We start from the raw sequence: 21,513 nt of genomic DNA on the forward strand, positions 1-21,513 counted from the left end.
GCGAAGTTTCTTTTCTGAGTCTGCGGATTTTTTGGGAATTGGGTTTGGATAAGTAAAAACCTCTCTAAAATAAAGAATTTTAGACAATTACTATAACTTAAAATTAAATAATAACGTACTTTCTTGGGTGTTGCCAGAGCAAATTTATACAATCATTAACATTCTGCTAACATATTCCTATCGTTAGTTATCGATAGTTCACCGCCAAGCTTGTTGCTTTTCAAATTTTAAGTTATGAGCTGTTCGAAAATTTTCCAAATATTGTGTGTTAAATATAAATAATGCACTTTCATTTATTCTCTTAAACATACAAATACATACAAAAATACAATCAACTAGAGCTAACCATTTTATATTGTACAGGGCAATGCAGCGGAATGGAAATCGGACAAAAATGCAAGTCCGTTGATAAAGTGTTTCTCGGTAAACTTATTTACAGTGGCCGAATACTTTGGGCAGCATCAACTGGCTCCTAGCCATTAGGATATCAGGTCGGCGATGTAGGTGAAGAGGTCGTCCGGGAAGCTGCATTGATCCAAATCTCTGCCCAATGCAAAGTATCTTTTGCGAAGGAGATGGGCTGCCGCTTTGGGTTGGCGGGCGCGGGTGAAAACACCCTTTTTATTGCCTCCCACGCGGGTGTAGGCTGAATAGGAAAATTATTAAATTATACATAAAATAACTATGTATTTTCACTCACTTTGTGCTGTCTTAAAGTCCGCAAAGTTCCACACAAACTCGCCAATGAACCAGCCCTTTTTGCGCAGCTCATCGAAGGCCTTGAAATGGCGGGAAAACACCTCCGTCTGGAACTCCTCCGACCACACATATGCAGGTTGCTAATAGAACAACATGAAGGTATTGGTTTACTTTACTTAAAAGCAAGAGTGATTCAAGATACAACTACTAGAAGTATCTATACGTAGCATCCATACTCACCATATGCAAACCCTCCAAGGTATCCGCTCCATATTCAGACATGATGATGGGTTTGTTGTAGCGTTTGTTCCAGGCAATGGCCTCGTCGATCACATTCTGGGTTATCATGTCCAGACGTCCGGCATTTGAGTACCAGGCATTGTAGCGATTGAAGCTGATGATGTCCAGAGAGCGGCCCTGAATAAGAAAGGTATATAGTTCTATATATCTTGAGATTCTTAGGTTAAGCATTTCTTTACTTACCGCCTTATCCTGGGTGTTTGGAACAGCAATGGCAGCCGTAATGGGTCTGGTTTTATCCAGAGAGCGTGTGAAGTTGGCCACTAATCTGAAATGATAAAGTAAAAGATTAAACTGAGTACTATCGGAAATAAGATAGAGAGATACCCACTCAAAGTACGAGTCCGCACTCACGCTGCCAGTCCGGGGTTCATTGGCAATGGACCACATCACCACACTTGGATGATTCCGATCCCGATGGATGAGCTGCTCCAGCGACGATTTGTGCTTGCCCAGCAGCTCCTGGCTAAAGTTTCTGAAAATCGAAAACAACAGCATTAGTAAGAATCCCCACGAAGTGTTGGAATAACTCAACTCTGTATCCACACTGGGACATTCGTCGATGATCATGATGCCGTGCTCATCCGCAAACTGCATGGACTCCTCGGAGTAGGGATAATGCGAGGTGCGATACGCATTCGCTCCAATCCACTTGAGCAGATTGAAGTCCCGCACCATCAGTGCATTGTCCAGACCCTTACCCCTGATGTCTGAATCTTCGTGCCGTCCAAATCCACGGAAGTAAACGGGCTTGCCGTTGATCAGGAACTGCTGGCTGTTCCAACCTAGTGTGCGTATTCCCACTTTGAGTCGGTAGACATCTAGGAGCTCGTCGTTGGTCGCCAGCAGTTTGATCTCCAGCTGGTACAGATATCCCGGTTCGGAATGCATTAGGTAGGGCCACCAGGGCTTCACTGGGTTCACTTGCAACTTGCCGCCTAGTTTTTGGTCCGACGTGGCATTCGCCACCAAAATGCCTTCCTTATCGTACAAATTGGCCTGAATGTGCAGGACGTTATCTGCCTCATTGGCAGCGCTGCCATTCACACTTACGCTATAGAACACTTCGCCAACTAAAAGTATTACAGTTTTAATTAAGTTAAGTTAATAGAAACTCAATTGAAGTAATAACCCACCGGTGGCATCCTTTGAGAGGTTTGTGGTGACCTCAACCTCCTCGATAAAAGTACGGGGCGTGGTGTAAAGATGCACGCTCCTGTGGATTCCCGCATAGTTGAAGAAGTCAAAGGTGTAGCTCTGCACAATGGTCATGCCACCATCGTTGGGCACTTCCGTAATCCTGCCCTGCGGCACAGTCGTCTGAATGAGAGCATTGTCGCACATCACGGTGATCCGATTCTCGGCTCCATAGTTCAGGAGATCGGTGACCTCCGCCTCGAAGGGAAGGTGACCCATCTCATGCTTCACCACCTTCTGGCCGTTGATCCACTGAAATAAGGGAATTCTCATTAATTTTATAGGATCCTCTACTAGTAAATATTTTAAGTACCCACCACATATGCCTCATAGTGAACACTGCCGAATCGCAGCCATATCCTCTGATCCTTTGACCAGGATCGGGGCACAAAGAACTTGCGGTCGTACCACACTGTGCCCACGTGATCCCTCAAGTTGTCCGTGGTTATATCGTTATAGGACGCGGGCACCGGCATGGGGATTGTGGCCCTGCTCTTGCTCAACTCCTTGGCATACCACTCATCCCGTACGCCCTGCGTGGGATTCGCCTGGTCGGAGCGCACAAAGTTCCAGATCCCGTCCAGAGATCGCACCTCCCGCGTCTCCGATTCCCTGGGGTACAGCATTCCGCGCGTTTGTGGCACCTCCTTGTTGACCAGGATCAGGGCTATGGAGAAGTGCAGGACATAAAGACCAGTGACCAGGGAGAAGAAAGAGAGAGCTGCGAATAGATACACATAGAGATACAGGGTGTAAAGAAGAGTTTCGCTACTGGACTCAATTTGGGGTGATTACACCGCACCGATAATGGGTGTGATAATTGTGCGTATCACATATTTCAATTTCCTGATATGAGGAAAAACGCGATTATATAGAGATATGTGCGTGGTAAGTGGCACAATTGTATAATATTGATCTTGTGCAGACATTCCGGTTTTAAGAACTGCAAAGAACTGTAAGTAATTGCACAACTGGCTTGTTGAAGAGTTTCTACATTAATCAATAATAAGATTCGATATATCAGTTATTATAGGAAAGATAAGCCCGCTCAATTTACAACAGTTATATCCCATTGTCTGCTTATCAGAGATATCTAAGGTAAATACATGATAACATGTGCGTAAAAGATAAGTGCAAAAGAAAATCATTATTACTATTGTTGGGTCATGCAGCCGCCAAAACTGTGCAGTAGACTAATTTCATACTTGTTAATATTTAAGCCAAATTATCAGTAGCATGCCCATAGTGCAAACCGCTGCTCTCGCGTGCATTTATCTGTACGGCGCTCATTCCTTTGTTGTTGTTAGCTACCTACGCTAAGCTTGGGCGCAGCATTCTCGGCTGCCTGCCCGCCAGTTGCAATTTCTTCGCTTTTCGGAAAAGACCAACCTTACCATTGTCGCTATCGTAAATTATCGCTATTTCGCAAAATAAAACTGTCGTAATAAAACAAACTTTCTTGTGGTTTATTATTCGCAACAGCTATTGAAAAAGCTCAATAGCTAAACATTTGGTGACCCCGACGTGATCGTGTTAATTTGCATGCAGTAATTAATGCACTTATCCCTGTTATAAATAAATATAAATACATTAAATCGCAATCGGTTGGACAAGTGAGTGGAGATTTCGGTGATAGTGGCTGTGTTTAAGCTAGCTAGCATTGCATATATACATACATTGCTACATATATCGTTGCGTGCATTGACCCCGCTTGCATTTTCGGCATCTATTTTGTGCTCATCTTCCCGCTGAACCGAATCAAAGGCGATTTGTTGCTATGCCCGCTGAAGGTGAAAAAAACAGGGTGACCTTTTTAAAGCGCAAAACCAATGCGCTGTTCAGCAGGTTGCAGAGGCTACAAACGTCGCTGTCTATAGAGACGCTAAGCGGATACGACGAATTCACTCTTACGGTGAGGCTGGAGCAGATTGATGAGCTGCAAAGTGCCTTCAATGTTCTGCATACAGAACTGGAGGAATTGGACTTCGACGAAATTGGCAGTGAAATGAGCGAGTCTTTCTTTGAATTCATCGTTGAATTCAAGGCTAGGGTGCGCGCGGAAATAGCCAAACGCAATGTGCATTTCGCGCCGCACTCAACGCTTGCGGAAGGTATTGTGCCCCACCAGTGTAGTGGTCCTCAAACGCAGCCGCGGCCGAGGCCGATGCCGTTGCCGCCTGTGCAGCTGCCAACGTTTGGCGGCGGCTACGCAAACTGGGCGGATTTTCACTCCGTGTTCACGAGCATAATCGACAGCCATCCGGACCTCTCCAACGTTGAGAAATTCCAACATCTGCGGTTGGTGCAGCTTTCGCATTTATGGGAGGACCTGCAGTCCCTAAAAACGCTGGGAAGAGTTTCCTCGTCTAGTCCCATATCATCGCTCTCGCCGTTCCTGGATCAATTCGGACTTCTTAGAGTTGGCGGTCGCCTCCGGAATTCGTCGTTGGACTTTGATGGCCGCCACCCGAATAACTGCCACATCTCGGCAGTTATTAACTCCAGACCTTTAGTTCCCATTTCAGAGAACCCTGCCGATCTAGATGTCCTCACTCCGGCGCATTTTCTCAATGGTGGTCCGCCTTCGTCGTTTGACGAGCCAGATATAACGGGCCTAAACTATAATCGGCTTGACTCTTGGCAGCGCATCTCCTTTCTTCAGCATATATTTTGGTCGCGATGGAAGGAAGAGTACTTGACGTTGCTCCAGCAGCGTTCCAAGTGGCGCACCCCAAAGCCTGGCGCAGCCGTGGACAACGTCGTTCTTGTTAAGGACGAGAATCTACCCCCAATGAGATGGCCTTTGGCGAGAGCCATGCAGTTGATTCCTGGCAGAGACGGCGTCGCTCGAGTTGCAGAATTGAGGACCGCGTCTGGAGTAATAAGACGGGCAGTGAACAAGCTGTGTCTGCTCCCCCTTAAGGACTCTGTTGGAACACAAGCTTCCAACGGGGGGAGGATGTTGGGTCATGCAGCCGCCAAAACTGTGCAGTAGACTAATTTCATACTTGTTAATATTTAAGCCAAATTATCAGTAGCATGCCCATAGTGCAAACCGCTGCTCTCGCGTGCATTTATCTGTACGGCGCTCATTCCTTTGTTGTTGTTAGCTACCTACGCTAAGCTTGGGCGCAGCATTCTCGGCTGCCTGCCCGCCAGTTGCAATTTCTTCGCTTTTCGGAAAAGACCAACCTTACCATTGTCGCTATCGTAAATTATCGCTATTTCGCAAAATAAAACTGTCGTAATAAAACAAACTTTCTTGTGGTTTATTATTCGCAACAGCTATTGAAAAAGCTCAATAGCTAAACAACTATAATTCATTATTTTTATTTATATTAATATTATATAAATATACATACATATGTACATATATTTCAATATGGTAATATAAGTTACCCATCCGTTTGAACTTTCTAATGTGTTTGGTGCTAAAAGAACGAACACTTTTAATATACGGCTAATTGAACACTGAAAGAAAATGTTATGGTTCAACAAATGACATTACATTTTGTATATGCACTGTGTTTTGCCAATCATAGAAACACTCAAAATGTTCTCATATCTTATCTGCCTTTTAATGCCCGTTTCCCCTTTCCCCCTCTTATTTTTATTACCCAGGCTAATTAGAATTCTCCAATGTCAGCTTTTTGGTAACGGTACTATAGTACAGAAAACACCGCTGCGATATTCATACTCACTTGCACAATGGTTTTAGACGATTCAAATTTTCAAAGTCGGCGGGCGAAACGAATCGGAACGAAGAGAATCAAAACAAAGGGAAACGGAAATGAAATCGGAATCTTGCATTACAACAACACGATCAGGACAATGGACAAAGCAAAGTGCCAAACAATGCGAATGAGCGGCTCAAAGCAAAACTGCGAAACCGGAGAGCACGAGCTTTCAAGGAAAAAACTTTCACTCTCTGTATCTCTCTCTCCCAGTAAAGCTAGTACAGATACAGATACATTTACAACAATGTGTCATCGTTCTCTGCTTAGAATGTGTTTTTGTTTTATTCATGTTCTGCCTTCGTTTTGTTCTTGTTTCGGCTTTTGTTTTGATTTCTTTTTTATGCAAATGTCGGCATTGTTTGGCACTTTGTTTTGCTAGTTAAACACGTTTTCCAAAAGGCAAAAAGGTAAGCGAAACGAACATTTCAGAAACCGCCACAATCCCATAATACGCATGCAGTGAGAAAAGCGAGAACTTTGCCCGTTCTCTCACGTTCGCTGGTCGCCGGGAAACTACAGCTACTTCCCCCATTTATTTATCGCGTCTCACATGTTTAACCTCGTTAATCAGCTGTCTAATCGCAAAAGCTGTCTATGCTGGTGAGGCCAGAAAAGCTCCAGAGAAAGCTTCCCCAAAGATCGATAGGCCCTCGATGGCTCGATTTGTTTACCGTTACATAGCCAGTAGTTCTTGTAATTTTGAAACTACATTTTTATCTTAGTTTAGTTTAGTTTCAATAAATATCAATTGCTTATACTTTTTTGAGAAATGTTTGGGATCATAAAACAATGTTATTGTTAAAATATACATGCAGTATGCACAATAAACATGCATCAAAGTAATGCGAAGGTTCTTTTTCTATTGATTTGTTGTCTTACCAATTGCAAGCAAAGATAATCCTCCCATAATAATGTAGCCTATTATTTTTTTAGGAATTAATTTTCATCTGCTGAATTTTAGGATAAAAACAAATACATTTTTGAAGTAGCTAAATATTGAATCAATTTTAGACATAAAATATAAATATTTTAGTTTCAAAACCAGAAATTGTAAAATTTAACAACTTAGGTTGAATCATCTTTTTGTACACATAAAAAATCTTAAGCATGTTTAAAATATATTTCTACACCCTTTAATGTTTTTGCACTTTAAATGTCACATAGACAAAAAAAAAACCTTTACTAATTTGTACTTCTTGCTTATTAAATCTTTTAGTTTTAGGTAACGCTTTAAAAAGCGAAAGCTGTTGTGCACTTTAAATGTTACAAAGACAAATAAATTCATAAGTGATTTGTACTTCTTGCTAATGAAGTGTTCCATTTTGAGCTGCTTAAAATTTAATAGGTTTTGGCACTGATTATACTTTGTCACACAATTGGGAACACTTGGCTTACACATGGCGATGGGCAATCACTGTACTCCTTCGACACACCGAAATCGACTAAGGTTGCACCTGCGCCGCGTGGGGCTTTTAAGGCCCCAAAACCGCCGGAAATCCAGCCAAACTCCAGATATTAAAATTCTCGGCACAGCGGGCGATGCACCGTTGCGCACATATCACTCGAAAGGGGGCCACCAGACGCACCACATCGGACCACATCCACAGCCGATCCGATCCGATCCGAGCCAGACACACATAACCAGAACCGGTGCAGGGCCAACTGAAGTGCTTACCCCAAATTTCATATTTGCGACACGTGAGACGGATCCTCAGATGCATGTTGGCATTCACTGGATTCGTTGCGGGGATGAATCCCAACTATCCGCAATTGTTTCAGCCGGAGTGTGCCGGTTTCTTGCGGCTACGTTCGGCGCTGCGGGGTAACTGAATCCGATTCCGAATCGGAATACAAGTCCGGGTCCGCGGAAGCCCATGGCGGATGTGTCATTAGTGGGCAAGGCAATTGCGACCGCTTGCCAGCGCCAAAGGTCGTAGGGTTGGGGTTTCGGGGTAAACGGGGGCAAAGGGGTTTAGCGGGAAGGGGACAGGGCGGATGGAGGTAGCTGTAGGAAGACACGCACCGCCACTGCACTGAATGTGCCCCTAATTAAGCCCACACCCCCCGCGGAACACCTCCCAACCCCGATAAGCCGCCGGCTAAGCGGCTTGTTCCAAATCCGAAGCTCTAGACTCGTCATTCGGTCATCCAGTCATACAGTCTGACTTCTAAAAATCATACTTCAAATTCAATTTGTTCTAAAGTCATAGTTCAAAATCCCCAATGCTTCACATCATCGTGTCATGTCATCATCCACATCATGGTCATAACTCATAACTTACTGTTCAAATAGCTATGTTATAGTTACAGTTATAGTAACATGCTCGATGCTTAGTCACGTTAGGCAGGGCAGACTGTACTCTGTAAGGGTGGGCCTAAGTTTCAATTAAGTGTGGCTGGTCTCGAACTGGAGTTTAATTAGTCTTGATTGGGAACGAAATGCGGAAGTTTCTACTCCCCTATAAAAATAAGTTGACACACATTGATGGGTTAGTTCTCAAACCGTTTGGACAAGTAAATATTGCACGAGCATTTGTTATCTTTTTCGGGTTTAATTAAAATCATGTTTATTATTAGTACTAATGCCATGCATAAATATTAGCTTAACCTATTGGGGTCTAACAAAGGTTATCAGTAACTAATAAGATTAGAGCGTCACTGGAATTATTGTTGCACTGCCTGTGTTTATAATTGACACACATTAGTGAAATATATATATTACTGGAAGGGTATAGACCTTTCAACAAAGGAAGATTGTATCTTATCAAATTGACAGTGATTTTTGGTCAAAGCTTTATCATTGGACGAAAAAAGATTGCAGATTTGAAGAGCTAACACCTTAAACATCTTCTGTAGCTTACAAATAATGTATAGATTTTCTAGGAATGTTTAAATTATTATTTCAAAGCTTCAATATATGATATTAAATTACATTTTCAGTATTTAAAGGTTATATTTTCTAATTTTAAGAAGCACAGACTAGGCTGTTTTAGTCTGAAAGGGTTAGCTAATAATAGATAGCTATCTAAACTCTAAATGGCCAATAGTGTCCACGAAAAATCGCACCTCCAAGTGCTAAGTGTTAGGGTATCGATGGAATGTACCCACGCCTATTGCCATTTTCCTTTCGTTTGGCTTTCACTTTCAAGGCCCGGCCCACAAAAGCAGGCCCAAAGCAAAGAAAAGAATCAATGGGCGGCCAAAAGAAAGTGAAAATGTCACCGACAGTAAATATAAATAGAGGCTTTTACCCATATTCGAGTATTCCGTGCAGGATTCCGGCGAATGATCGATGTAACTTTGCGGCTATAATTAAAATCCGGAATCGGTTTTGTGCACTTAGGAACTATTTTCGTTTCCAATTAAAACTCGAACACAAATGGTCAGAAATTGGCAGTCATCTCGCGGCTATTAATAATCGGTTCAAGTGTTTAGCCGGTAATTACAAAAACAAACTATTTCAAACTATAAACCGCGAGGCGAAGCAGACGCACCGCGGATTTGGATGCGACTAAAATCGCAAACACACTTTGCCAAGACAACTTAAAAATCCGACTGTTACGAGCTTTGAATCCGCTGTTAAATGAAATCTGTTGATTCGCTGTTGCGAGTAATTCTGTTAGCAAGTTTTAGCTAAAATTTTTCTGTTTTCTTTGCGGTAATTGTTATTATTTGATAGCGCTAGCAGTGATAACTAAGATTTCTAAGCAGGAAAAACAGAAAAAAAATGATTTGTGTCTTCAGGTTGAAGATTTTATTAAAAACTGTTATGTTTGCACTTTTTGAATATTTCGATTTTGGCGGGCTAACGGATGCGTTCGATTAGTATCGATGTACCGATCACACGCATACTCCAAGTGGTGGTTGTGCATCCCTGCATCGCGTTGCCAACCAAACGGACTCCACTCGCGATAAAGTGTAAATAAATGAGATATTTTGGTGGAATCGCGAGCTGAAACTAATGCCATGCCACCGGCGTACGACCTTGGCCATTCCGGAGAGGCGTACCAACCCCTGGACACTGGCAGCGGCGGCGGCAACGACGCCTGTGCCCCGAACTCATCCTCCGCGCAAATCCGCCACTCGATGGGATTCCGGACATCCTGGATGCGGCAGTTTCGCCGCTACAAACTGCCCATGGTGCTGCTGATGCTCCTGTTCCTCGTTTCCTGCCTGGCATACCGCATCCTGAGTGTAGGTATCCCGGATTCTCCGTCATTCCCAATACCGGAAGTGAACTCCAGTGGAGAACGGAACTCAAATATTTGGAGCACCAAATATATCGATGCTGTGATGATGATCTTATAATTAAAGATAACACTAAAACAAAACAGAACACTTGTTGAATCAATAATAATCTTACTATCTTCTTCTTACATTCGGATGTTTCTAAATATTTGAGTTTTCTTTATATATACGTGTATGTAGGTCAGGCTGTAAAACACAAATACAATCATTTCTAAGATTCGAATTTAATCTATCATTGCAATTATATAATTGAAATATTGAAAATATGTCCGATCTCAGATACTCACACAAGAACTACAAACTTTTTGCTTATCTCCTAACGTTATCAGTGTGTGTCAAAGATATTTACTTACCATAGATAATATTCTAAATATTGATCAACTGACAACTTTCACAATTTCCAGGTGGAGCAAGATGCCCCGCCACTGGATCTACATCGTAGTTCACCGCTTCTAGATGCCTACGAAGATTTCAGCGCCATGAGAGCAGGAGATCTGAAAATGCGCATCGAGGAGATGGTTAGAATCAAGGTTAGTACCCGAGAACTCCTATAGCCAGAAGCTATAACCTCTTCTCATCTAGAGTACCGTGTCCGTGGAGCTGCGCGAATTGGAGTCCCGTCGTCAGAAGCTGCAATCGGACATTAGCCAGTACAACCAAAAAATCGAGGAGCTCAAACAGGAACTGCTAAGAGAGCAAACGGAACTGGAGCGCCTCAAGATCTCCGTGGAGCAGGCGCAGGTGGCCCAGCGGGAAGCTGTTCAGCGGAACACACCGGACTTGGCCTTGCCACGCTCTCTTTTACCCAACACACTGCCCAGAAAGAATAATCCCATCACTGGAGGGATGGCGGCCAGCTGCGAAATGCACAACTGCTTCAATCACTCCCGCTGCAGCCTAACCTCCGGATTCCCTGTTTATCTGTACGATCCGGATGAGCATAGCGTACAGCGAAAGGGTTACGATATCGATGGTTTCCTGAAGACGACTCTAAAGCAGACTTTGGGATACAATGCTCATATAGTTAAGGATCCCAAGCATGCCTGCATATATCTAGTGCTGGTGGGAGAGGCTCTGCTTGAGCAGGATCTATTGCGAAACAATCGCTATGCGGCTCAGGAGGCGGAGCATCAGCAGCCCTCAACGCCCACTCTGGAAAATGACTGCCCCGTGGACATGGAGAAGCTTTACAGCCTGCCATATTGGGGCGGCGATGGACGCAATCATGTGCTGCTCAACCTGGCGAGAAGAGATCTCACATCCCATCGTACGAATCCTCTCTACAGGCAGAACACAATGCGAGCAATTGTGGTGCAAAGTGCTTTTGAGAGAGAACAGTTCCGTCCAGGTTACGACCTAATTGTGCCCCCTATTCTGGGACCTCCTGGAGGAGATGTGTGGCAGGAGTGCGCGGAAATGGTGCCCGCCCGAAGGAAATACCTGCTTACCTACCAGGGAGAACTGAGACCCAAACAAAGTAGTTTGAACCCCTTAGATGCGTTTATTCTGGAGCACCTGGCGGATATGGCCAAGGGCGCTACGCAAGATCAGTTCGTTCTGCAGTTCCAGTGCGTCCCAGCTACGGAACAGCCGGAGGGTGATTCCCTGCCAGATTGGACCCTATGTGGCTCGGATTCCTCGCGCCGCCAGTTGCTTAAGGACTCTACGTTTTCTCTGATACTACCCCCGTTGAATGGCAGAGTTTCGTCGACACTAATGCTTGCTAGAATTTATGAAGCTCTCCGTTCGGGAGCAGTGCCTGTTATCCTTGGAGCAGATGAGTTGCGTTTACCGTATGCTGAAACTGTGGATTGGAGAAGAACGGCACTACTTCTACCGAAAGCTCGGATCACAGAACTGCATTTCCTTCTACGAGCAGTTCAGGATGCGGACTTACTGCTGCTGCGACGACAGGGGCGACTCATCTGGGAACGCTATTTGAGTTCTGTGCAGGCCACCGTCGATACAGTGATCGCCAGTTTAAGGGATCGCCTTGGAATCCCGCCCAGACCAGTGCCATCGGTTATAGCGCAAAGTGTGTTCAACAGCACATTTATACCCCTTAAATCCGATCCACCTGTTGGCATGGATACGGAACCCGAAGAGTCGTTGGGACCCATCGAACCACCCTATCCCAGTCCTGCTTTCCGGCGAAACTATACAATACTGCGTATGCAGGCGAAGGAAGCCTGGAACGATTGGTTGGATCCCTTTTACCTATATCCCCAGCTGCCCTTTGATCCTGCGTTGCCTTCGGAAGCCAAGTTCATGGGCTCGCACACAGGCTTTCGTCCGATAGGTAAGGGACTAGGAGGAGCAGGCAAGGAATTCGGCGAGTCACTCGGCGGCAATTACCCCCGGGAGCAGTTCACCATTGTTATGTTAACCTACGAAAGAGAACAAGTCCTGATGGATTCATTGGGCAGATTGTATGGTCTGCCGTATCTGCACAAAGTCGTGGTGGTTTGGAACTCACCGAAGCCACCATTGGATGACCTAAGATGGCCGGATATTGGAGTACCAGTGGCCGTCCTTCGTGCTCCTAGGAATTCGTTAAACAACCGATTTCTGCCTTTTGATGTCATTGAAACCGAGGCTGTGCTCTCTGTCGACGATGATGCTCATCTGCGTCATGATGAGATTCTCTTTGGATTCCGTGTTTGGCGGGAGCATCGCGATCGAGTTGTAGGCTTCCCGGGACGTTACCACGCCTGGGATTTGGGAAATCCCAATGGCCAGTGGCACTACAACTCCAATTACAGCTGCGAACTGAGCATGGTGCTGACAGGAGCTGCATTTGTACACAAGTACTACCTTTACCTGTACACCTATCATCTGCCACAGGCGATAAGGGACAAGGTGGATGAGTACATGAACTGCGAGGACATTGCCATGAATTTCCTCGTATCGCATATAACTAGAAAACCACCAGTCAAAGTCACCTCCAGGTGGACGTTCCGCTGCACCGGCTGCCCCGTTTCCCTCAGCGAGGATGACACTCACTTCCAGGAGCGGCACAAGTGCATCAATTTCTTCAGCCGGGTGTTCGGCTATACGCCGCTGCTGAACACCCAATACCGAGCGGACTCCATTCTCTTCAAGACGCGCATCCCGCACGACAAGCAAAAGTGCTTCAAGTACATCTAGTCGTACAACTGATCCCAGAATCCCTATTCCGACAAAGGCGGCCACTTCACTTACCCTAACGAGGTGATCACCAGCTGAATGACTTTTAGTTGTAAGTAAAACTTATCGGGCCTGTTACGGTTTTCACATATTTGTTTTTATATATCTACATCAAACCCAACCAATTGGAATATCTTAACAATATTATTTAAGAACTCTAACCAAAGGTGCAATACGGAATATTACAAAAATTTTAAACAAACTATTTAGGTAGAAAATTTAGTTACTCACTCATTATAAATCGAACAAATCGTACAATCTGTGAAAACCAAAACAAGCCCATATGTATATACTCTATTTGGACACAAGTTAGCCACTGATAAGCCAGTCGAGATAGCACAGCCTGCATTTGACCGATTAATAACTATGTTTGTCGCATGGCCTAAAATGTCTAGATGCTGCTTTCAGAACTACACTTTCTTAGGAATTAGTCTTGAGTAGAGATACCAAATCAAATTTTGAGACTTTATTGCGTTTGCTTAATTAGCATAAGTTGTGTACCGATTTTGACTTGTATATAGTGCTTAATAAACGAAATTACTACATCGCTAAGTATAAAAGACGCCTGTTGTTTTCCTGATGATTATTTCATATATTTTCTTCATTTACACAAAAAGGTGTCGGCTTACATGCGCATGATGTGTGAGTGGGTATTATTGGTATAAATTACGGATAATGGTGATTAGTGGTTACAGATTAAGGACACGCAAGCATGTGGCTAACCGTTTCGATCGCATATAAGACATATCTCACGGACGCCACACGCACTTAAATTTAAGATAGTATCTAATAGATACCAGATACAATGCAAAAGCTACAACTACGAGGACTACTTTGGATACATGGTATATATAGGGTGGATCCTTCGGTTGCGAGTGGACGAGTTGAGACCAGGCGACTGCTTCCCGCTTGCGTCCCGCTTGTATCACAATTCAAAACAAGGACAGGGCGCAGAAGGATGCGAGGGTAACTTAAAGTACTCGTATTATTTTTACAACTTAGCCCGAAGGTTACACTTGAAATCAATATAACTTCAATTTGGAATTGCTGGTAGTATATTAGTGCTCTTGCAGGCTAAGCTTCAGCGCCTGCTCGATCATCTCCTGCTCCTGCTGCCGCTCCAGTTCAAACTTTCTCTGCTCTTGCTGCGACAGTCGCATGGCCATGGCCAAATCGGGATCCACATACCGGAAGCCTCCATCGTCGTCTTCGTCGGAGGCGGGCGAACCGCTTTGGAGATTAGCATGGGCGCCAAGAAGTGATTCCTGCAGGACTCTGCAATTGATACAAGAAAAGGGCACAAGAACACACAAAGCTTGGATCAAAACTAGCAATACGACAGGAGGGGTTAGGGGGACTATCTTTTTAGCGCTACTTGAAGATCTTCTTCATGTAGCCCAAATCGTTTTTGAACTGCGCACCAGCCGAGCTTGATCGCCCACGAGTCTGCGGCTCCAGTTGGAGTTGCGAGTGGGGAAAGGACTGGGGTTGGTGCTTAGGCGAGGGCGAGTACCGCCCGTACTGCTGGCGATGGGGAGACAGTAAGTGCGAGGATAAGCGGTGGCCACTAGCGTTTACCATTGACAGGTGTTAGTTTTGCTTACAAATCAGAGTTTCAACAAACAAAGCCTAATAATCCCTTGCAGGATAACTACAAAAGTATTCTGCAAAGGCAATCGTATGTTGGGAACGTACCGTTGCAGCTGCTCGTCATCTTCTGGCAGGAGATCGGAGCCCACGACATTTTGCCCTCTCAACACTTCCCAGATGTCCACCTTGTCGTCGTCTCGGGCGTCCACGCCACAGGCTCCGCTTGTTTCCACCAAACTCTGCTCAATTGCATACTGTAGCATGTCATCCTCGTCAAGAGGAATTTGACGACGGACATCGCTGCCCCTGTTTGTGTAGTGAGCTGGGATATCGAAACAGCGATCATCGACCAAACAAGTGACACGATCTTGCTCCTGCAGCGTGGCCACGTTATCCACGGGCGTGGTTAAAGCAAATACATTTCCAAATGTAATACAGGCATTTAGAACATGGAAGAGCGGGATTTCCACTTTGACTGGAAAACCAGCAGGCAGCTGCATGGTGATAAAGTCTCTCAGCTTGGACACATGTGGACTGGCCATGGTGGACATGAGATCCAGAATGGGAAGCACTTGTTCCTGCAGTCGAATGGGGTGCTCCTCGGCTAACCATAGGTTGGCTTTAAAGCGCTGCACCTTTGTGCTCAGGTTCTTGGGACCGCCCACATCCCTTCCGTGAAGATCAAACTCCGGAGTAAAATACTCCTCCGGAGTAACAGAAGACTTGGGAGTACTGGTGCCGGACGCACAGGCGGAGCTTCCGTTGCTTTGATTTCCAGGGGCTGGTGAGTTTCGACCACCATTTTCGACTCCAGCGTTGGAAGCTTCCTCCAACCGGGGCGATGGTGACTATAGCAAGGAATGTTAATTATTTGAGGAAAAAATTAAAAATATGAATAGCCTACGCGATCTTTTAGTGCCGCAGCAGCATCAGCGGGGGACACATAGTCCTCATCAGCAATTCCCAGCAGGCTATGCAGTGGTGTCCTCGCTGTCTTGTTCTAAAACAGAAAAGCAGATTTATTTACGAGTTCAGTTAATTAGAAAATATACGTGAAACATAGAAGAAACTCTTTTACACAACCATGTAGAATGCATTCATTTCACAGAATGTTACGAATGATGCCATGCACATGTTTCATTTGTATTGTATTTTTAAATTTTCTTACCTTGATTTGCTCCTCGCTAAGGTGATCCATTCGCGTCTTTGTAACAAACTCCACGTTGCTGGCCCCGTACACCTTGCAGTTATAGCCGTTGATCACCTCAGATTTCTCGCTACGCCATCCCCATATGCCGCACTTGTTGCGCTCGAAGCTAATCTTGTCCATCTCGATGTTGTTCGTGATCACCGGGGCATTGAGACGCGCCCTCACGGTGCCCAAGGCGGGTGGAATGGCCACAATATCACCGATATCGCTGCTCATCTCCTCCACCATGACTTCGTTTGTATCGTGATCGATCTCGATCATCGTGGCAGTTTCTTCTATAAGTTGTTGGTGTAGAGAAATTTTGGCGGTTATCTTAAAAATTGTTTGATTTATTTCCACTTACTGGCCCCCTTGAAGATGTAGGAGCGATTGCCCCGTTGCCAGGTGTTGTTGTCGAAGCCCAGCAGGGTGGTATCTATCCGGACATTGGCTCCCCGCTTGTAGACCTTGTAGGTGTCGCTGGGACAGAGACGCGACATCAGAGGCACCCAGGAAGTGAACTCCCACTTCATCTCGATGTAGAAATCGGGTGCGTCCAGTAGGTGCTGCAGCAGCTTAGGCACATGCGTAACCCGCTGAACATGACGCTGGAGATCCCGGACCTCGATGATAGCCGTCAGTATGTCCACATCGCCGGTGCAAACGGCTTCCTGGACAACTAAGGGTGGAGAGGCAATTAATGGAGTTAATTTTTGGGGCGTCTCTTGGTTAACTTACTGGACCAGCCTTCGTGCTCATAGGTGGCATTGCATTTGGCCGCCAGAAGGCATTTAACGCATGGCAAATTGGCCAATCTCACAGCCATCATCAGTGGCGTCCGGCCGCGGGGATCAATTTTCTCCTTATCGTTCTGCAAGGTGACGGAATCAGTGAGTTTTATCGCAGTGCCACTTCCCCGTGCCCTGCTAATTCAATTAGCACCTGTCCCCGGAGGCCACACCCACCCCCATGGAGCACCACCTCCCCTTTTCACCTGGTCGATGGCCGCCTGCAGCTGCTCCAGTTCGTTGTGCCAGATATGCCAGTGCAGCGGGTACTCCGCTTTGATCTCCTCGACGCTCCTCATCCTGGATTGGGATTTGCGTCGTCTGATCTGCGGCTAAATTGTCAATTCTTTTGTTTCTCTGCTAGGTGAAAAAAAAACAAACTATATGGGCGGATGTCTGGTCACACTGTTTCTACGACACCGATTGCTGATTAGTGATGGTAGTCGTAAAAAGCCGGTGCGATATATCGGAAAGGAAATTTATTAAAAAAAGAGGCAGTAATTACAGCCGTACAAAGAATAGTTAATTCTGAAACTGAACTCCACTGAAATAACTAAGCAGTCATAAAAGTATGCCAATGGATAACCTTCACCGAATAGCAAATTAATTAATACAACGCTTAAGTTGTGCCATCACTTTGTGCATCTCTGGCTGTCATCGATAGTCAATAACAACATTGACAGCTGTTCGGCTGAAAATATTCCAAATCGCATTAATTGCTTCAGAAAATAGCGAAATAAACGTTTTCCAAGACCGCTTCCGATTCGAAAATAGGAAAAGTTGCTGGCGCGTGAGTGGTAAGCTTAATAATAACAATACTGTGTTACCCCACATACAAACCGCAAACAAATTACATAAAAAATTGATGCGCCAGCTATAAAGGGGGGATTATGGGTGCTCCCCAATGGGTTAATGAGATTAGGTGGAGTGGCTACGAGTGCTTACACGATTTACTCTCCTTCCGTTTATTCACACGTACAAAGAAAAGTTCTGTTCGAGACGGTAGCTCTACCTGCCTGCGGCACGCCCACCCACTTAACTGAATTTTAATGAGTTTTCTATTAATTATTATTTTCAGGTCATCATGCTTCTGGCGTAGAGAGAAATTTTCGATCGGATTCCGTACGCTGTATTCCACCTGACGACCAGAGGCTCTCTTTTCAAGTAAGAGTAATTGCCAATTTAGATGTTAATTGGCCACAAGTGCATGGCATTATTGCACTTGTTAGGGAACGAAAAATCGGCGACTTTAAATGCCATCAGTTTGTGAAGAAGCTTTGCTCACAGCTCAAAGCGCGTATTCAACATTTCAAGTTAAAGCACAACATTTGATATAAAAATTTTGCAAACCGGAAACAATTTCCTCCTGCTCGATAGGCGACTACCGATAACTGATCGCAATTGTAAAGTTTGGCGGTTCTTTTGATTTGTTTCCCTATCATGATCGACTTATCAATGTTCTCTATTTTTCCCTTACTTTTTACAGTTATGCTCTTCACGCGCCGGCGACTCCTCAAAAGGTGTGTTTGTTTGTGTAACTAAGTGTTGTGATCCCATACATATATAGATATATATATATATTCGTATCTCCCGATCCCGAATAACCGACCACCCGACGAATTTGCTTCCGTAGTTTTTGCTTCCCTACTTCCCCAGAAAAGTTACGGGCGTTTAAGAATTAGTCACGCTCGAGTAGCGCTCATATCTGATATCATTATACCGCCATTATCATTATTATTGTGCTTTCTGTCCAATAAGGTGGCTCGATTTTATTAAGTTATGAGGGGGATGAGTGAAAGTGATCTGTGGAGCAGATAGATATTGTACACCCCGACTAATATATGTACATACATACCATACGTATTTCAAATTACAAATTTTTTCTTATCGCCTACCAATTGTATTATCTTTATGTTAATGCTCAAGCTCCGATAGGGTGCCAAATTTTTTGTAGATAGTGAATCAAAAAACGGAAGTATGTCACAGAAAATAGTTTTTGCGGTCCCGTGAACTCAGTCGGTACAAGTAGAGCGAAGTGAAAAGGTTTTACAACTTAAAAAATCAAAATTAAACTTCAATTTTGAGTTCTGAGCTGAAAGAAACACATATCCGAGGACTACTTTTGCATGGATAATAGAGAACCACCCTAGTGCCCTTTGCTTGCTCATAATATATGTGTAGTCACCCGATCACCTAACCACTCACCCACAACGCCACTTTGTCAGTGTTTATCCCCTCTGGTGCAAAGGTCGCTATCCGGAGGAGGAGCTATCGGGTCCGGTTCGGTGTTGCATGCGTACCACCTGTTAATCCGTCCAGCAAAATAAATAAAAAAAAATCGAAAACAAATCAAAACAATCTGAATTAACCAAAAAACTTATTTATCTCTCTTTTCGCCCGGGAAAGCTACGCACACAAAAACGCACAACATCAGTAACATTCAGTGTTAAGTCGCTTTCCCCGATAGAAAGTTATATCGCTAACTATATATTAAGCCGATAATACAGAACGGACGTAAAACATTCACAATGTACGAGATTCATAATTGCCTAAGGTCCGTTTTCTTAGCCACACTCATTCCCGGAACGATCCTACTTAGTTGGCTAACTGGTCTGTAAGTATCCACGCTCGATTCGATGTTGTGCGCTTGTTTTTACTACTTTCGTAGACATAACCCGAAACCCATTCTTCTGATTTTTAATCCGAACATCGTGACATCGACATTTCTTTCGCGGCTAATTCGCCGGCTCTGTTCCGATTCCGCTTTTCCGTATATTTATCCGCTTTGCCTGCAACCCAATTGTATATACACATTACCCCCTGATCCATGACGCTCACATCCGCACCAGCTTGCTCGTCCTTTATGTTGTTTTGTCACTTAACACTGTTGTTAGTCTCTCCCCCTCAGTCACCCAGTCACCGATCACCTCTCACCAATTGACTTTTCTCGCAGGGTGGGTCTGCGATCTCTGCAAGCTTGTCTGCTGATCTTCTTCTTGATCTTCGTGGTACTGCCTTTGATCTTTCGCTACTCCGTAACGTTCCAGCGTGGCATCCTCTTTCTGACATTTAGTAAGTATCCAGAACACCGAAGAAGTATCATTTGTTCTATATTAATCGAATTTCTCATATTAGTTAAGTATCCCAAAGGACTTGATCTCACCAAGCCGGAAAGCGTGGGTCTGTATGCCACACGGAACTTCTACATAACCGTAAAGGATCACGATCAGGACGAGGATGGAGTGCGAGTTGGTGTGTGGCACGTCCTGCCCAGCAATGCAGTGCGTCGTTTTAAGCGCGAGCTGCGCGTGGAGGAGGAAGTGGCCCAGGACCCGGATCAGCAGCTGGATCCTGCCCCTGGCAACGAGCACGAGCTGAAGGAGCTATCGCCAGCCATACGGTCTGAATTTCCCGTCGTGCTGCCGGAAAACGAGCAGCTCTTCTATGAGCGATTGCTGCGGATGCCCGGCGGTACTGTGGTCCTCTATCTCCACGGAAACACAGCCAGCCGAGGCAGTGGTCATCGATCGGAGGTGTATAAGCTACTGCGGAAGCTCAACTACCATGTGTTCTCCTTCGACTACAGAGGCTATGCCGACTCCGATCCCGTGCCTCCGACGGAGGAAGGCGTTGTGCGCGATGCCATGATGGTTTTTGAATACATAGCCAACACCACCTCCAATCCGATTGTGGTGTGGGGCCATTCCCTTGGCACCGGAGTGGCCACGCATCTGTGCGCCAAGCTAGCCAGCCTACGGGAAAGGGCTCCCAGGGGAGTGATCCTCGAAAGCCCGTTCACCAACATTCGGGACGAGATCCGCATGCATCCGTTCGCCAAGCTGTATAAGAATCTGCCCTGGTTCAATTTTACCATCTCGCAACCAATGTACACCAATAGGCTGAGATTTGAGTCGGATGTTCATGTCTTGGAGTTCCGGCAACCCATCATGATCATCCATGCTGAGGACGATGTCGTTGTGCCGTTTAATCTGGGCTATCGTCTGTATAGGATTGCATTGGATGGAAGAAGTCGATCCTCGGGACCCGTGGAGTTCCATCGCTTTGGGGCGAGCCGAAAGTATGGACACAAATACCTCTGCCGAGCACCGGAATTGCCGGGACTGATCCAAAAGTTTGTGGAGAACTACCGTGACGCCGTATACTAGGTGCGATCAACTGGATATTAATTTATGCATTAGACGAATATTATAATTTAGTTTTTTACCGCAATCACACTGACACGTTCCAAATTTTCCGCCCAAATTAAAGGAGTTGAGGAACCCCGACAATATTTTGAGTTTTGCATTTTAGTTCTGGGTCAACAATTTATTAGCGTCTATTCTTTTTTGTGACATTCCGGGATAAATCCTATATTTTAAATGTATTAGGTGTTGTCATTTGTAAGATATAGTAGTCGTAAAAATTGAATAAAATTCCCAACGATATGATATCCAAACGTATGTACTTATTAAGGATCGATCACCAGATTTAAGTTTACTTTCAAAAGAAGCAATTTGATCTTGCAAACAGGGTAGATTATGAAACCATGTATTTAAATATATTAAATTTTGAATGATGA

The 21,513-nt window shown here is 44.8% G+C and overlaps 4 protein-coding genes and 1 long non-coding RNA gene across 11 annotated transcripts; 2 read left to right on the top strand and 3 right to left on the bottom strand.

Annotated features, from left to right (window-relative positions):
• Positions 1–268: 268 nt before the first annotated feature.
• On the bottom strand, positions 269–9,465 carry LOC6735215 (beta-glucuronidase). Of its 5 annotated transcripts, none has more exons than XM_016181588.3 (9): positions 9,185–9,465; positions 2,514–2,917; positions 2,136–2,448; positions 1,535–2,072; positions 1,331–1,474; positions 1,183–1,267; positions 940–1,116; positions 701–839; positions 269–646 (listed from the first exon to the last, which is right to left on the bottom strand). In XM_016181588.3, exons 1-9 carry the CDS (start codon positions 9,186–9,188, stop codon positions 480–482), a joined length of 1,971 nt encoding a protein of 656 aa, XP_016028492.1. In that variant the 5' UTR covers positions 9,189–9,465; the 3' UTR covers positions 269–479. The 5 variants fall into 5 exon arrangements, with proteins under 5 accessions (XP_016028492.1, XP_002082188.1, XP_016028494.1 ...); XM_002082152.4 differs by lacking the exon at positions 9,185–9,465 and adding an exon at positions 7,609–7,787; XM_016181590.3 differs by lacking the exon at positions 9,185–9,465 and adding an exon at positions 7,329–7,546.
• Positions 9,466–9,769: 304 nt separating this feature from the next.
• On the top strand, positions 9,770–13,929 carry LOC6735216 (exostosin-3). Its single transcript, XM_016168453.3, has 3 exons — positions 9,770–10,127; positions 10,586–10,711; positions 10,764–13,929. The coding sequence occupies exons 1-3, from the start codon at positions 9,900–9,902 to the stop codon at positions 13,326–13,328; spliced, it is 2,919 nt and encodes a 972-aa protein (XP_016028496.1). The 5' UTR covers positions 9,770–9,899; the 3' UTR covers positions 13,329–13,929.
• Positions 13,930–13,935: 6 nt separating this feature from the next.
• On the bottom strand, positions 13,936–17,362 carry LOC6735217 (ankyrin repeat domain-containing protein 13D). Of its 2 annotated transcripts, none has more exons than XM_002082154.4 (7): positions 17,141–17,360; positions 16,885–17,017; positions 16,511–16,825; positions 16,126–16,442; positions 15,862–15,957; positions 15,063–15,805; positions 13,936–14,642 (listed from the first exon to the last, which is right to left on the bottom strand). In XM_002082154.4, the coding sequence occupies exons 1-7, from the start codon at positions 17,231–17,233 to the stop codon at positions 14,426–14,428; spliced, it is 1,914 nt and encodes a 637-aa protein (XP_002082190.2). In that variant the 5' UTR covers positions 17,234–17,360; the 3' UTR covers positions 13,936–14,425. The 2 variants fall into 2 exon arrangements, with proteins under 2 accessions (XP_002082190.2, XP_016028497.1); XM_016181586.3 differs by lacking the exon at positions 13,936–14,642 and adding an exon at positions 14,737–14,934 and having other exon boundaries at positions 17,141–17,362.
• Positions 17,363–17,570: 208 nt separating this feature from the next.
• LOC6735218 (lysophosphatidylserine lipase ABHD12) lies at positions 17,571–21,384 on the top strand. 2 transcript variants are annotated; one of them, XM_016168454.3, is made up of 6 exons: positions 17,571–17,731; positions 18,013–18,098; positions 18,421–18,454; positions 19,341–19,548; positions 19,888–20,006; positions 20,070–21,384. In XM_016168454.3, the coding sequence occupies exons 4-6, from the start codon at positions 19,463–19,465 to the stop codon at positions 21,098–21,100; spliced, it is 1,236 nt and encodes a 411-aa protein (XP_016028498.1). In that variant the 5' UTR covers positions 17,571–17,731; positions 18,013–18,098; positions 18,421–18,454; positions 19,341–19,462; the 3' UTR covers positions 21,101–21,384. The 2 variants fall into 2 exon arrangements, with proteins under 2 accessions (XP_016028498.1, XP_016028499.1); XM_016168455.3 differs by lacking the exon at positions 19,341–19,548.
• LOC123327102 lies at positions 19,140–19,888 on the bottom strand. The gene is made up of 2 exons (XR_006541566.1): positions 19,752–19,888; positions 19,140–19,237 (listed from the first exon to the last, which is right to left on the bottom strand). It is a non-coding gene; the product is annotated as an uncharacterized LOC123327102 (long non-coding RNA).
• Positions 21,385–21,513: the final 129 nt, after the last annotated feature.

The sequence above is a fragment of the Drosophila simulans genome, chromosome 2R, assembly GCF_016746395.2.
Source record: "Drosophila simulans strain w501 chromosome 2R, Prin_Dsim_3.1, whole genome shotgun sequence".
NCBI classification, from domain to species: Eukaryota; Metazoa; Arthropoda; class Insecta; order Diptera; family Drosophilidae; genus Drosophila; species Drosophila simulans.